The 16,595-nt window shown below is 43.0% G+C and overlaps 2 protein-coding genes across 3 annotated transcripts in view; one reads left to right on the top strand and one right to left on the bottom strand.

The window, feature by feature from the left end:
• The first annotated feature begins 1,284 nt into the window (after window positions 1-1,284).
• LOC143296478 (UPF0669 protein C6orf120 homolog) lies at window positions 1,285-9,869 on the top strand. Its single transcript, XM_076608434.1, has 2 exons — window positions 1,285-1,366; window positions 5,517-9,869. Exon 2 carries the CDS (start codon window positions 5,529-5,531, stop codon window positions 6,147-6,149), a length of 621 nt encoding a protein of 206 aa, XP_076464549.1. The 5' UTR covers window positions 1,285-1,366; window positions 5,517-5,528; the 3' UTR covers window positions 6,150-9,869.
• Window positions 9,870-12,794: 2,925 nt separating this feature from the next.
• Window positions 12,795-16,595, bottom strand: part of LOC143296477 (uncharacterized) — a 30,003-nt gene continuing 26,202 nt past the window's right edge. Inside the window, exons 7-8 of one of the 2 annotated variants that reach the window (XR_013057146.1) lie at window positions 15,286-16,053; window positions 12,795-15,248 (exon numbers count right to left, since the gene is read on the bottom strand). Coding sequence is in view for 1 of the 2 variants with exons in the window: in XM_076608432.1 (XP_076464547.1) it covers window positions 15,977-16,053 (77 nt within the window). In the remaining variant the exon portion in view is untranslated. Of the gene's footprint in view, window positions 16,054-16,595 lie in introns of both variants that reach the window. The other variant, XM_076608432.1, reaches the window with a different exon arrangement.

The raw sequence follows: 16,595 nt of genomic DNA, 5'->3' as shown, positions 1-16,595 counted from the left end.
AGCTGCAACAAGGGAAGAGATCACACGGAGGTCAGAAGAAGCGCTTCAGAGATACTCTGAAAGTCTCTCTGAAAGCGTTTGATATCAACCCTGACTCCTGGGAGGAATCTGCAGTGGACCGTGACAAATGGCGCGCTGCTGTGCACAAAGGCGCCAAGTTGTGCAAGGCCAACAGGACTGCTGCAGCTGTTCAGAAGAGGCAGGCCAGAAAGTCACGGACAAACAAGCTCCCTGACAACGCCTGTCTTTGTCTGCCCCAACTGTCAGCGAACATTTTGTGCGCAGATTGGACTATTCAGCCATCTGCGCATTCATAGATAGATTCATGAGCATCCTCCCCCCCACCCCACCACCACCGGCCTCCCCCCATCCCCCAGCTGGATGACAACGATGGTCATCATCGATCTCGATGGACACACCACCACCACCACCACCACTAGTGAAGGAGGTGTTTTCAGTGAAACATTCTTTACAAAAAGCAAAACAAAACACACACACACACACACACACACACACAAACCTGAAAAAAACACACCTAACTTCCAGAAATGATGGCCGGAATTCTAGCTTCTTCAAAAACGAAAGCAACCCCCCCCCCACCCCCCCAAAAAAAGAAAAACAAATAAAAAACAAAACAAAAACAAAAACAAAAACCAAACAAAACCACCTGACGCGTAACGCTGACTTCTCTTTCAGCTGCACGGCTGCCAGAGCACGTGGAGTGGACACGAGGACAGAGACTGCGGATTTCCTGGACAGTGGACCACGACTGAAAGGGGCACCCTCACCTGGTACCAGTGGACATGCATGATGGTCCCACGAGCCTGACACTCCTTTATTGGCACCACGACCTCGTCCGGAAAACCAGCATGACATTATATATATATATATATATATATATATATATATATATATATATATCACTTGGTCACCACTCAAGCTTGAGAGCAAAATCTGACATGTTCTTGAACTCCACGACACGACACATGCATTGGGATCATGGGTCATGTCAAGCATCTGCACACGGATTGGTATGTCATCATCGCATTTATGTACGTTTGCGATTTTACTTGTTCACGTTATAAATCACTTTTGAAATTACAACGTTGCTTAAAAAAATTATACTTTATTATTATGGGTGGCGTGGGGGCACACGTGCGTGTGATCGTAGAATCATGAGTTGGCTTCGCAGCTGACAGGATTTTCTTTGTGAGAGGTATTCTCAAGACAATTATCAAGACGATTCAGGGGAGCTCACTTTCAAACGGTGTTTCAACAGTAATTGTTGCCCTCCGTCAAAGGGAAGCAAGCACAACACAGTAGACAGCAGAGCAACCGGGCGACTGTTGTTTGTGTAGAATTTCGGGTCAGTTGAACAGTCTTAATTTGTTTGTAACAGGGGCGGTTGAAACGTGCATTAAGAGGGCATACTTCAGATGGTCTTAATTCAGTCGAAACGATTGTAATTAGACGATGGACGACAGGAAAAGTTTTAGACCACACCCGCAATAACGTCACAGTCGTGATGGCTGATCAACCACCAGTGGACCAGATGATATCTCTCATTCTCTGACCTCACACTGGTTAGCCTTAGTCTGGGGGTATCCTACACTGCAACCCACTTGTGGATTTTTCTTTAATTGTGACGCTCTACTGTTGCACCCACTGCAGTTTAAACATCACTATATAAGTATATTGATCTGTTACCAACTAGAAATAGCTCTCAGTGGCATATTATATCGGAACGCACCCACATAATACCGTGACTGTCCACACCAACCACTCTGTCCCATGCCAACGCGACTTTTCTAGCTATAATGATAATAATAATAAACCGTAACTTTTCTATGGTGTAGTGAAACACTAACAGCTTCCACCTCTCACACACCGCCATAACTTGTCAATTTTTCCTTACTTCCTTATCCCCTCCCCCACCTCCATCCCTTTATTTAGTTAGTTAGTTTTTGTTGGTAATGTCTGTGTTTAAATTCACATTTTCCATGGAACCACTCTAGTGCAACTGTTTGTTATTGCTGCTGTTGCTTACTTAGTAGAGAGGGAAGGAAGTGGCATTGTCATGTTTGAATTTGGAGGTGGGATAGTCATGCTTGAAATGGTAGATGGCATTGTCATGTTTGAAATGGGAGGTGGGATAGTCAAGTTTGAAATGGTAGGTAACATTGTTATGTTTCAATTTGGAGGTGGGATTGTCATGTTTGAAATGGTAGGTGGCATTGTTATGCTTGAAATGATAGGTGGCATTGTCATGTTTGGAATGGTAGGTGGCATTGTCATGCTTGAAATGGTAGGTGGCATTGTCATGTTTGGAATGGTAGGTGGTATTGTCATGTTTCAATTGTATTCTACCTGCTGTGCCTCTCATCATAGCAACTTCTGCATTACATGCAGCAGTATGCACCTGATTAGTTGCAGTGACTGTTTGCAGTGAATGAATTTTTGAAGCATGAATTGTGTATTCATAACTATAAGATCTTTAAGAAATGCATGAATAATAAACTAAATGTCTTGATGGTTTTTGTGTGTGTGTTTGTTGTTGTCGTTTTCTCCAGACCATTCAAATGTTCAGACTGATATATATCCAACGAATCTTTGTCTTCAAGTAAAAAATTTTAAGAAAGAATATAGAAAAGAGGGAACACATTTTTTGTATGATCTCTTTTACTATGCTCTATTCACCACATAGTATAGATCTATGTAAAAATTACAACACTTACTTAGTCAAGTTAGTGTGAACTGTTATTTGGTAAAGCCCCATCTGTGATATGTGACCCTTTATTTGTAGTGCTCTGTCTGCCACTGTATATACTGACCACTTCCTTTCCTAAGCTTGGAGCTGGACAATATATGATACAGTAGTTTGTAAAAATGCTGGCATTAGACAATGTTGCTCTGTGTGTGTCACAGTACTATGTGTACAGTTGTGACCACTAGACCCAGTGCTGTCATACACAGAACTGTATGTCTTGCTGTGACCACTAGACCCAGTGTTGTCATGCACAGTACTCTGTCTTGCTGTGACCACTAGACCCAGTGTTGTCATGCACAGTACTCTATGTACAGATGTGACCACTAGACCCAGTGTTGTCATGCACGGTACTCTATGTACAGATGTGACCATTAGACCCAGTGTTGTCATGCACAGTACTCTGTCTTGCTGTGACCACTAGACCCAGTGTTGTCATGCACAGTACTCTATGTACAGATGTGACCACTAGACCCAGTGTTGTCATGCACAGTACTCTGTGTACAGATGTGACAGTTAGACCCAGTGTTGTCATGCACAGTAATCTATGTACAGATGTGACTACCTGACCCAGTGTTGTCATGCACAGTATTCTGTCTTGCTGTGACTACCTGACCCAGTGTTGTCATGCACAGTACTCTGTCTTGCTGGGACTACCTGACCCAGTGTTGTCATGCACAGTACTCTATGTACAGATGTGACTACCTGACCCAGTGTTGTCATGCACAGTAATCTATGTCTTGCTGTGACTACCTGACCCAGTGTTGTCATGCACAGTACTCTGTCTTGCTGTGACTACCTGACCCAATGTTGTCATGCACAGTACTCTTTCTTGCTGTGACTACCTGACCCAGTGTTGTCATGCACAGTACTCTGTCTTGCTGTGACTACCTGACCCAGTGTTAGCATGCACAGTACTCTATGTACAGATGTGACCACTAGACCCAGTGTTGTCATGCACAGTACTACATCTTCCTGTGACTACCTGACCCCGGTCTGTCATGCACAGTACTCTGTGTCTTGCTGTGACTACCTGACCCAGTGTTGTCATGCACAGTAATCTATGTACAGATGTGACTACCTGACCCAGTGTTGTCATGCACAGTATTCTGTCTTGCTGTGACTACCTGACCCAGTGTTGTCATGCACAGTACTCTGTCTTGCTGTGACTACCTGACCCAGTGTTATCATGCACAGTATTCTGTCTTGCTGTGAACACCTGACCCAGTGTTATCATGCACAGTATTCTGTCTTGCTGTGAACACCTGACCCCGGTCTGTCATGCACAGTACTCTGTGTCTTGCTGTGACTACCTGACCCAGTGTTATCATGCACAGTATTCTGTCTTGCTGTGACTACCTGACCCAGTGTTATCATGCACAGTATTCTGTCTTGCTGTGACTACCTGACCCCGGTCTGTCATGCACAGTACTCTATGTCTTGCTGTGACTACCTGACCCAGTGTTATCATGCACAGTACTCTGTCTTGCTGTGACTACCTGACCCAGTGTTGTCATGCACAGTACTCTGTCTTCCTGTGACTACCTGACCCAGGTCTGTCATGCACAGTATTCTGTCTTGCTGTGAACTACCTGACCCAGGTCTGTCATGCACAGTACTCTATGTCTTGCTGTGACTACCTGACCCAGTGTTGTCATGCACAGTACTCTATGTCTTGCTGTGACTACCTGACCCAGTGTCTGTCATGCACAGTACTCTATGTCTTGCTGTGACTACCTGACCCAGTGTTGTCATGCACAGTACTCTATGTCTTGCTGTGACTACCTGACCCAGTGTTGTCATGCACAGTACTCTATGTCTTGCTGTGACTACCTGACCCAGTGTTGTCATGCACAGTACTCTGTCTTGCTGTGACTACCTGACCCAGTGTTGTCATGCACAGTACTCTGTCTTGCTGTGACTACCTGACCCAGTGTTGTCATGCACAGTACTCTATGTCTTGCTGTGACTACCTGACCCAATGTTGTCATGCACAGTACTCTATGTCTTGCTGTGACTACCTGACCCAGTGTTGTCATGCACAGTACTCTGTCTTGCTGTGACTACCTGACCCAGTGTTGTCATGCACAGTACTCTGTCTTGCTGTGACTACCTGACCCAGTGTTAGCATGCACAGTACTCTATGTACAGATGTGACCACTAGGCCCAGTGTTGTCATGCACAGTACTACATCTTCCTGTGACTACCTGACCCAGTGTTATCATGCACAGTACTCTGTCTTGCTGTGACTACCTGACCCAGTGTTGTCATGCACAGTACTCTATGTCTTGCTGTGACTACCTGACCCAGTGTTATCATGCACAGTACTACGTCTTCCTGTGACTACCTGACCCAGTGTTGTCATGCACAGTACTCTATGTCTTGCTGTGACTACCTGACCCAGTGTTGTCATGCACAGTACTCTGTCTTGCTGTGACTACCTGACCCAGTGTTGTCATGCACAGTATTCTGTCTTGCTGTGAACACCTGACCCCAGTCTGTCATGCACAGTACTCTATGTCTTGCTGTGACTACCTGACCCAGTGTTGTCATGCACAGTATTCTGTCTTGCTGTGACTACCTGACCCAGTGTTGTCATGCACAGTATTCTGTCTTGCTGTGAACACCTGACCCCGGTCTGTCATGCACAGTACTCTATGTCTTGCTGTGACTACCTGACCCAGGTCTGTCATGCACAGTACTCTGTGTACAGATGTGAACACCTGACCCATGCTGGCTGTGTTGTGCACAGGACCGGTGCAGCATGGAGGCCCACAGCAGGATGTGGTTCAGACAGTGGACCATCTCCCCGACAGACGTATGGTGGATGGTGTGGACGTGGGTGTGCACTGGCCTGGTGTTGACCGGTGGTGCTGCGGTCACTGCATCCCCCGTGCAGTCCATCACAGGCATGCTGTACGCGGAGAACTTCACCTACTACAAGCTGAGTGGCGAAGGCTGGCTGCGTCTGGAACTGTTCAGCCTGAAGGGAGACGTAGACATCTATGTTTCGGGCCTGACGCTGACCCCTTCCTTCTCTGATTACGAACTGAAATCTGAGTCGTGTGGCGTGGACACGGTGGACATCCATTCCACCATGAACAGACCGGTGGGGATTGGGATCTATGCCCATCCCTCCTACCTTCAGTCAGCCTTCAGGATGGACATCCAGGTGGTGATGGACTTTGAGATCGATGAGTACGAGCAGCTCTTCAAAGCTTTCCATTTCTATGAGAGTGACGATGTCAGTGCCAAAGAAGAAAGCAAGTCCAGGAGTAGTCGTAAATCCAAGGCCTCTTCTGATTCAGAGGAGGAGGAGAAGGAATCGATTTGGTGGACTATTTTGATCACAATTTTAAAATTCATCCTGGAGGTTATTGTGTAGCTGTGATACATGAGGAGCAGTGTGCCTGACATCTCTTTGCGCACATATGTGAATGTGTATGTGAGTGTGTATGAGTGTGTGTATTGTATGTGTGCGTGTGTGAGTGTGTGTATTGTATGTGTGTGAGTGTGTGTGTGTGTGTGTGTGTTCTCCATTGGGGTTTTGATTGAATTCTTCTTTTTCTGCCATAATTTTTTTTTCTTTTTTTTTAATTATTAAGCTAACTACTGATTTTGTTTTTCACTTGATTTCTTGTTCACTGGCTTTTTTTTGTTTTTTTTGTTGTTGTTTGTTTGTTGTTGTTTGTTTTTTCCCACCCATGATGTGAACAGTGAGAGAGTAGTATCTCCATGAAGGAACAAAGGGTGAGACAGCAAAATAATAATAATAATAATAATGATATTTATATAGCACTGAATCTTGTGCAGAGACAGATCAAAGCGCTTTCACACCAGTCATTCACACGCATGCATAACTCTAAAATTGGAGAAACTGAAGACAAGGAAGAGGCAGGGAAGGGAGGCTATTTTGGGAAGAGGTGGGTTTTAAGGCCAGACTCGAAAGAGCTGAGTGTGGAGATTTGACGAAGCGAAAGAGGAAGTTCATTCCAATTACAAGGTCCAGAGACAGAGAAAGAACAGCGGCCAACAATCGAGTGTTTGAATCTGGGTATGCGTAAACAGAGTGGATCCAACGCTGATCGTAGTGGCGAGATGGAGTGTATTGAGGTGAAGGCAGCCACAGAGATAGAAAGGGGCAGATTTGTGAATACATTTATAACATAGAGTGCTGATCTTGTACTTTATTCTGTGTGAGACAGGGAGCCAGTGGAGATGTTGTAAAAGAGGAGTGATGTGCTCAGATTTTTTCTTTCTGAGGACGAGTCGGGCAGCAGAGTTTTGTATGCGCTGAAGAGACTGAATGGATGAAGCAGGTAAACCAGACAATAGAGAGTTACAGTAGTCAAGGTGAGAGAGAATGAGAGAAATGACAAGTCTAGATGTTGCATCAATGGACAGATATTTCCAGATGGAACTGATGCGCTGCAATTGACAGAAGCAGGATTGACATGTCTGACTGATAAATTTTTGCATGGACAGTGTGTTGTCAAGGACAATGTCGAGGTTCCTGACTGAACTGGGAAGAGGGATGGATGTACTGCCAAGTTTGATTGTGTCAGTTGTAATGGAAGAGAGTTTTTGTTTGGTTCCTATGATCATTGCTTCAGTTTTGTCCGCGTTCATTTGAAACTTTATTCAGAGTCATCTAGTTTTGAATGTCCAAGAAACAGTCGGATGTTTCTTGCAAGAGCGACGACAGTTTTTCAGGGGTATCACTCTTCTGGAGTTGAGTGTCATCAGCATAAGAATGATGACTGACATTATGGCGGTTGATCATTTCAGTGAGAGGAGCAGTGTACAGTGTGAAGAGCACTGGGCCTAAAACAGATCCCTGTGGGACTCCATGTTCAATTTTCACGGGTTCAGGCTGGAAATTATCAACAATGACAGACTGAAATCAATCAGTAAGATCAGATTTGAACCAGTTTAGAACAGTGCCATTGATACCAAATGTAAAGTGAAGATGGGAAAGAAGGATTGAATGGTCTATTGTGTCAAAGGCGACTGACAAGTCGAGAAGAGTGAGAAGGGAGATCTGTCCTGAGTCAGACGCTAGCAGTAGGTTACTCAGGATGTGGAGGAGAGTGGACAAAATGATATCAAACAACTGCAAACCAGCAACCAAATTGGAAAAAAGGCATGCACACACGATTGTAAACAATTGCAAACCAGCAACCAAATTGGAAAAAAGGCATGCACACACGATTGTAAACAACTGCAAACCAGCAACCAAATTGGAAAAAAGGCATGCACACACGATTGTAAACAACTGCAAACCAGCAACCAAACTGGAAAAAAGGCATGCACACATGATTGTAAACAATTGCAAACCAGCAACCAAATTGGAAAAAAAGGCATGCACACACGATTGTAAACAATTGCAAACCAGCAACCAAATTGGAAAAAAAGCATGCACACACACACACACACATGCACAAACACACTTGCACACACACAAACACACTTGCATATGCGCACACACACACACACACACACACACACACAATCATATACTGATCACTTAGCACACTTACAAGTTATATTATTCTGTATCACACTCAAACTAGGTAACAGTGCAGTCTTCCTTAAACCCCAAATGGGGCAGGCTGCATGGGATAGGATAAGCTTTAAGTAAAAGTGTGTGATGTGATGACCATCATTAGACCATGGGATAAACTTTCATGAAAAGTATATGTGATGTGATGACCATCATGATCATTACATCATGGGATGAGCTTTCATGAAAAATATGCATCATTACATGTGATGTGATGACCATCATTACATCACAGGATAAGCTTTCTTGAAAAGTATGTGATGTGATGACCATCATTACATCATGGGATAAGCTTTCATGAAAAGTATGTGATGTGATGACCATCATGACATCACAGGATAAGCTTTCTTGAAAAGTATGTGATGTGATGACCATCATTACATCATGGGATAAGCTTTCATGAAAAGTATGTGATGTGATGACCATCATTACATCACAGGATAACCGATAAGCTTTCATGAAAAGTATGTGATATGATGACCATCATTACATCACAGGATAAGCTTTCTTGAAAAGTATGTGATGTGATGACCATCATTACATCATGGGATAAGCTTTCTTGAAAAGTATGTGATGTGATGACCATCTTTAGATCATGGGATAAGCTTTCAGTGAAAGTACATATGTGATGACCATCATTAGATCATGGGATAAGCTTTCAATAAAAGTATACATCATTACATGTGATGTGATGACCATCATTACATCATGGAATGATCTTTCATGAAAAGTATGTAATGTTAGGACTGTCATTATATCTGAGAAAGGTTCACGTGGATGGCACCAGTTCTGGAAACGATTTCCATATGTGGGTGGGGGAAACATTCCGTCTCTGAATTTGGATAAGCAGAATGATTCTAATGTCTGTTCTCATAAGATAATCAGTGAATTAACAGATAGGCAGGTTTAAGCAGACTCCTCTTTATAAGTTAAGATTTGTGTGTTGGAAATGTCCCTTCTGCATTTGTGTGTTGGAAATGTCCCTAATATATTTGTGTGTTGGAAATGTCCTTTCTGTATTTGTGTGTTGGAAATGTCCCTTCTATAGTTGGAAATGTCTTTCTATATTTGTGTGTTGGAAATGCCCCTTCTGTATTTGTTGGAAATGTCCATATTTTACATTAAGGCTTTGCACAGGGAATGGTTTGTTGAATGTGTACCACTGAAGGCTAGATGGACACACTTCAGTGAATGTGTTGTTATGGACTCCTGCTCACTACCAGTGTTGTTCTGTGCTGCTGTTTGTTCAACTTGCAGGTTGGTTATGTTCTGGCAATGTTTCATGTCTGTCCTGTTCACATCAGTTTCGTTCTCATTTGTTGTTTGTCATGATTAAAATAGTACTTTCAGATTTCTTGGATTTTTCTTCTTTTTTTCCTCCCCTTCAACATTGTGGGAGTATGCGCTCCTGTATGAATCACATGTTACCTTCAACATTTTATAGTAACGCTTCAGAATCAGAGTGTAGCCTAAATTTCTGTGTAATACGGTAATTGTTTTGTTTGAAAGAGAAACTTTGCATTAAAAGAAATGTGAAAAGAGTTACTTTCCATAAGTTGACAAGTTTCTTTGCAGTTTGAATGCAGAATCTTAGCCCTTCCCTAATGTATGGCATTGGACTTTGATCAGAGCTGAAGGATTGATTGGACTTTGATCACAGAGCTGAATGATTGATTGGACTTTGATCAGAGCTGAATGATTGATTGGACTTTGATCAGAGAGCTGAATGATTGATTGGACTTTGATCAGAGCTGAAGGATTGATTGGACTTTGATCACAGAGCTGAATGATTGATTGGACTTTGATCACAGAGCTGAATGATTGATTGAACTTTTATCAGAGCTGAATGATTGATTGGACTTTGATCAGAGCTGAAGGATTGATTGGACTTTGATCACAGAGCTGAAGGATTGATCATGAGAGGTCATGCGAATCCTGACTATACAATATCTTGGAAGTTGATCAAGGCAGCACATTGTCAACATCCTCATTGAATAATCTCTCCATTAGTGTTCATCTCTGCTGGAGGATATTTCAGTTGCTTCCCACAGTGCAAAGCCCAGCCTCACCCCAAACATCAGCCATTATTCAGGTCAGCCAGTAGGTGATCAGCCATTATTCAGGTCAGCCAGTAGGTGATCAGCCATTATTCAGGTCAGCCAGTGGGTATCAATCATTATTCAGGTCAGCCAGTGGGTGATCAATCATTATTCAGGTCAGCCAGTAGGTGATCAGCCATTATTCAGCTCAGCCAATGGGTGATCAATCATTATTCAGGTCAGCCAGTAGGTGATCAGCCATTATTCAGCTCAGCCAATGGGTGATCAATCATTATTCAGGTCAGCCAGTAGGTGATCAATCATTATTCAGGTCAGCCAGTAGGTGATCAGCCATTATTCAGGTCAGCCAGTAGGTGATCAGCCATTATTCAGGTCAGCCAGTAGGTGATCAGCCATTATTCAGGTCAGCCAGTAGGTGATCAATCATTATTCAGGTCAGCCAGTAGGTGATCAGCCATTATTCAGGTCAGCCAGTAGGTGATCAGCCATTATTCAGGTCAGCCAGTAGGTGATCAGCCATTATTCAGGTCAGCCAGTAGGTGATCAATCATTATTCAGGTCAGCCAGTAAATGATCAGCCATTATTCAAGACTCTGGGGTGAGGCAGGGGTTGATGTAGCCAGTGGATTAGTCTCAGAAAATTTATTAACAATATAGCAGTACTGATATAAAAACTGTATAAATTGTCAATGAAATAATACTAATGTAAACACCATAGATAGTATCAATGTAACAATACTGAAGTAAACTGTTTTTGCATCAGGTCTCATTGGCACCATTGCTTAATAACCCGATGACGTGTAGATGTTTACAGGTTCTCAGAATTATGAAAGATGTCAGCTCTTCATGGAGTGGACTGGTATCAAGCCTGAGCTGACAGCTTCACTGCATTTGACATTTTTGTGTGTGTGTGTATGTTGTGGAGGGGACATGGCTGAGTGAGGTGTTGGATGTCTCATCCACTGTTCACCACTGATCACGAGTTGAGGCTACCCTTCATTTTCTGCCTGGTATTGTGGCCTTGGGTTGGGCACTTTACCCTGATTTCCTTACTCCACCCACATGTCAGTGGGTGACCTGAGGAAGGTTTAAAGCGTGTGGAAGGAGACCCCTGACAGTGAATACAATTCTCTGCCCTGATGGCTGTGAACACATTTGGGGCATTCACCTTGTAATGCCCAAGTCCATGATGATCGCTCCATTCCATCATTGGTGCTCTCCTTTTAACTTAGTGTGTTCTGATAAAGAAGTGACATGAGAATGGAACTATGCACTGTTACACAATGAATAAATGATGCGTGCTGTATCACATTCTGCCAAGGTGAATAAATAGAGTTACACACCCTTAAGTGAATTCATGGTGCATGTTGTATCAGTCTGCCTGGGTGAATTAATAGGGTTACAAAGTCTCTCAGTGAATTAATGGTGCATGTTGCATCAGTCTGCCTGGGTGAATTAATAGGGTTGCAAAGTCCATTCATGAATTAATAGTACATGTTGTATCCGTCTGAGTGAGTTAATAGGGTTACAAAGTCTGTAAGTGAATTAATGATGCATGTTGTATCAGTCTGCCTGGGTGAATGAATAGGGTTACATAGTCTGGCATAGTGTTAGTGAATTAATGTGTTTTGTATCACAGTCTGCCTGGGTGAATAAATAGGGTTACATAGTCTGTCATAGTGTTAGTGAATTAATGTGTTTTGTATCACAGTCTGCCTGGGTGAATAGATAGGGTTACATAGTCTGTCATAGTTTTAGTGAATGCGTTTTGTATCACAGTCTGCCTGGGTGAATAAATAGGGTTACATAGTCTGTTATAGTGTTAGTGAATTAATGTGTTTTGTATCACAGTCTGCCTGGGTGAATAGATAGGGTTACATAGTCTGTTATAGTGTTAGTGAATTAATGGGTTTTGTATCACAGTCTGCCTGGGTGAATAAATAGGGTTACATAGTCTGTTATAGTGTTAGTGAATTAATACGTTTGTATCACAGTCTGCCTGGGTGAATAAATAGGGTTACATAGTCTGTTATAGTGTTAGTGAATTAATGTGTTTTGTATCACAGTCTGCCTGGGTGAATAAATAGGGTTACATAGTCTGTCATAGTGTTAGTGAATTAATACGTTTGTATCACAGTCTGCCTGGGTGAATGAATAGGGTTACATAGTCTGTTATAGTGTTAGTGAATTAATACGTTTGTATCAGTCTGCCTGGGTGAATAAATAGGGTTACATAGTCTGTTATAGTGTTAGTGAATTAATACGTTTGTATCACAGTCTGCCTGGGTGAATTAACAGGGTTACATAGCCTGTTATAGTGTTAGTGAATTAATGTGTTTTGTATCACAATCTGCCTGGGTGAATGAATAGGGTTACATAGCCTGTTATAGTGTTAGTGAATTAATGTGTTTTGTATCACAATCTGCCTGGGTGAATTAATAGGGTTACATAGCCTGTTATAGTGTTAGTGAATTAATGTGTTTTGTATCACAATCTGCCTGGGTGAATTAATAGGGTTACATAGTCTGTTATAGTGTTAGTGAATTAAAGTGTGTTGCATTACAAGTTGACAACAAAAGAAAAGACATAAATCTTTTATGGCCATCATTCATTTCACTCATTACTAGTTGACAACAAAAGAAAAGACATAAATCTTTTATTTCCATCATTCACTTCACACCTTTCCTATTTACACAATGACAATAATTTCAACATCCCAACTGATACATTTCTCCAGCACAAATTTGTCCCTATATATTCAACTCCAGCCCTGACTGGGACAGTGTTCATCATCATTCAGTGTTTCTTCTTGTTTTCCATAACTGCTGCACAAAGCACAGTGTTTGATTTTAGCAATGAACAAGATGATTTTCATGCCCCACTATAACTTTGAAATGCTGACATTCCTGACTTGTATTAACCCACTCCAGACGAATAGTTTTCTCCCTTGCTTTTCCCTACAGACGACCCATTTGTTAGGGTTAGGAAAAAAAATCACAAAACATAAAGTAACTGAATGAAACTCACTGTACCTGACCCACTGACCCCTCTCCTCATCGTGTGAACGCCCACCCCCCTCCCTCTTCACTGCTCTCAGAAGCTTAGTCACTTTCAGTAACTTCTCACTGGTTGCTTTCTTCACTGCGGATATTTTATTCAACATCTTCATCATCCTCGTCGATATCAAAACCTTCAGTTTGAAGTGTTCCAATCACTTCAGCAGTGATAAAAGCCGCTGTCGTGATCTAGTTTGTTAAAAAAATTTCCACCTGTATTGCCTGCTACGCCATTTTCGATATGTATGCAGATTAGCTTGTTGTGTGGGGTCCTGAACTCACTGTGGAGTGTGTTGGTACAAAATCAAATGAATAAACTTTCCATTTGACTCTTGACACGTTCACAAATGCCTGGTGTAGCTGCGACTGTTATGCTACCCCATGAGGAAAACGTGAAAAAACGCTATAACGTTCCGTCATCCAGAATGCTATCTTGCGCCAGGAACGCTATAGCGTTCCATCGTCCGGAGTGAGTAAAACTAAACAGAACAGAACTTCCTTCTTTTTCCTGCAATGCTGCATTTCTGTAATATCTTCACACACACACATTACTTTTATTGTTTCCAAATTCCATTTACCATGCATGAGGAACAAACACATTGTACAGACATAACCTATAAGAGCTTGGTCTCCAACCGTGGATGAGCGCTATATAAGTATCCATATCAATTCAATTAAAAAAACAAAAAAACTTATCCAGTAAAATTTTTTTTTCCCCATTTACCATGAAGGGACAAATGCATTATACAGACATGACCTGGTATCTAGAAAAGTCTGTTGCACTGAGTGTCATTCTCACCTGGCAAATTCATACCATCTCATTATTTCAGTCAGCTAGAAAAAAAAAGAAAAAGAAAAAAGGGGGTCACAGGGGCGAAAGAGAAAAAGAGAAATGATAATTGTTGCAAAAGAAAACTGTTTCATGTGGAAACTAACACACACACAGAGAACAGTAATGTAAAAATGTACAAAATGCATTATTTTCCCGTGACACTCACAGACATGCAGGAATCTAGCATAGCACATGTTCTCAATATTGTTGCCTTTCAAAATGTGAAGGAAATCTGTCATGCCCTCATGATGCTGTCCCAGCGATGACACTCTCAGCATTATGGGGATACATCACGCACCGCTGTCACTGTCACACACAGCCGTCACTGTCACATACATCAAACACAGCCGTCACTGTCACACACACACACACACAGAGCTGTCACTGTCACACACATCAAACACAGCCGTCACTGTCACACACATCAAACACAGCCGTCACTGTCACACACACACCACACACAGCTGTCACTGTCACACACAGCCGTCACTGTCACACACATCAAACACAGCCGTCACTGTCACACACACACCACACACAGCTGTCACTGTCACACACAGCTGTCACTGTCACAGACATCACACACACCCGTCACTGTCACACACAGCCATCACTGTCATTACACACAACCGTCGCTATCATACACTGTGCCATTCCTCACAATGACATGCACCACCTCTCTCTGCCATTCCTCACAATGACATGCACCACCTCTTTCTCTCCCTCTCTCTGTCATTCCTCACAATGACATGCACCACATCTCTCTCTCTGCCATTCCTCACAATGACATGCACCACATCTCTCTCTCTCTCTGCCATTCCTCACAATGACATGCACCACATCTCTCTCTCTCTGCCATTCCTCACAATGACATACACCACATCTCTCTCTCTGTGCCATTCCTCACAACAACATGCACCACATCTCTCTCTCTCTCTCTGTGCCATTCCTCACAATGACATGCACCACATCTCTCTCTGTGTGCTATTCCTCACAATGACATGCACCACATCTCTCTCTCTGTGCCATTCCTCACAATGACATGCACCACATCTCTCTCTCTCTCTCTGCCATTCCTCATAATGACATACACATCTCTCTCTCTCTCTGTGCTATTCCTCACAATGACATGCACCACATCTCTCTCTCTCTCTCTGCCATTCCTCACACACACAACACTTGTGGCCTGCTGTAGAGATAGTCCACACCATCTGCCATTTCTGGTGACTGTGGAACACTGCTGTACATTTGCTGCCAGTGCACCAGTTGGAACATGTTGCTCAGTCCAGGAACTGGTTAAGCCGAGTTGCAGGCATCACTCACAGCAATGGAGTCCTAGTCCTGGTGACACTGACTTGGGAAGGGGAGAGTAGGGGAGGGGTGGGGAGGGGGAGAAGGGTACTGGAACTCCACTCACACGCATCACTCTCACCAGCATGCCTATGATTACACACACATCTATTCCCGTGGGAAAGATGTATGATTTGAGTGTGTGTATGTCTCTCTCTCCAACGCACACACGCAAGATAATGATGAACCAATGCACGAGGTCTGTGACCAATTAAATTCAGTCTGAGCAGGCCCTTTGAAGTGCTGACGATTATGGCGATGATAATGATGAACCAATGCACGAGGTCTGTCTATGGAGGTGCAGTGTAGGGCCATGAAATGTACACAGCTGCTGCTTTCGGAAGCCCTTCACTACTGCTTTCGGAAGCCCTTCAGGATGGGGTAGATGTTTTCAAAGGCTTCATAGATTTCTGTCCTCACCTTGGCCCCTGCACACCAAACAGCAGTGAAGCTGCTGATAACACATCTCACAAACAACATGAACACACCATGTCATCAATGCAGCAGCTGATAACACATCTCACAAACAACATGAACACACCATGTCATCAATGCAGCAGCTGATAACACATCTCACAAACAACATGAACACACCATGTCATCAATGCAGCAGCTGATAACACATCTGACAAACATCATGAACACACCAGGTCATCAATGCAGCAGCTGATAACACATCTGACAAACAACATGAACACACCATGTCATCAATGCAGCAGCTGATAACACATCTCACAAACATCATGAACACACCATGTCATCAATGCAGCAGCTGATAACACATCTGACAAACAACATGACCACACCATGTCATCAATGCAGCAGCTGATAACACATTTCATAAACAACATGACCACACCATGTCATCAATGCAGCAGCTGAAAACACATCTCACAAACAACATGTCCACACCATGTCATCAATGCAGCAGATGATAACACATCTCACAAACAACATGAACACACCAGGT

The sequence above is a fragment of the Babylonia areolata genome, chromosome 21 (genome assembly GCF_041734735.1).
Source record: "Babylonia areolata isolate BAREFJ2019XMU chromosome 21, ASM4173473v1, whole genome shotgun sequence".
Lineage (NCBI taxonomy): Eukaryota > Metazoa > Mollusca > Gastropoda > Neogastropoda > Buccinidae > Babylonia > Babylonia areolata.
The sequence above is the reverse complement of the archived record's forward strand: the minus strand, read 5'-3'. Positions and strand labels throughout refer to the sequence as shown.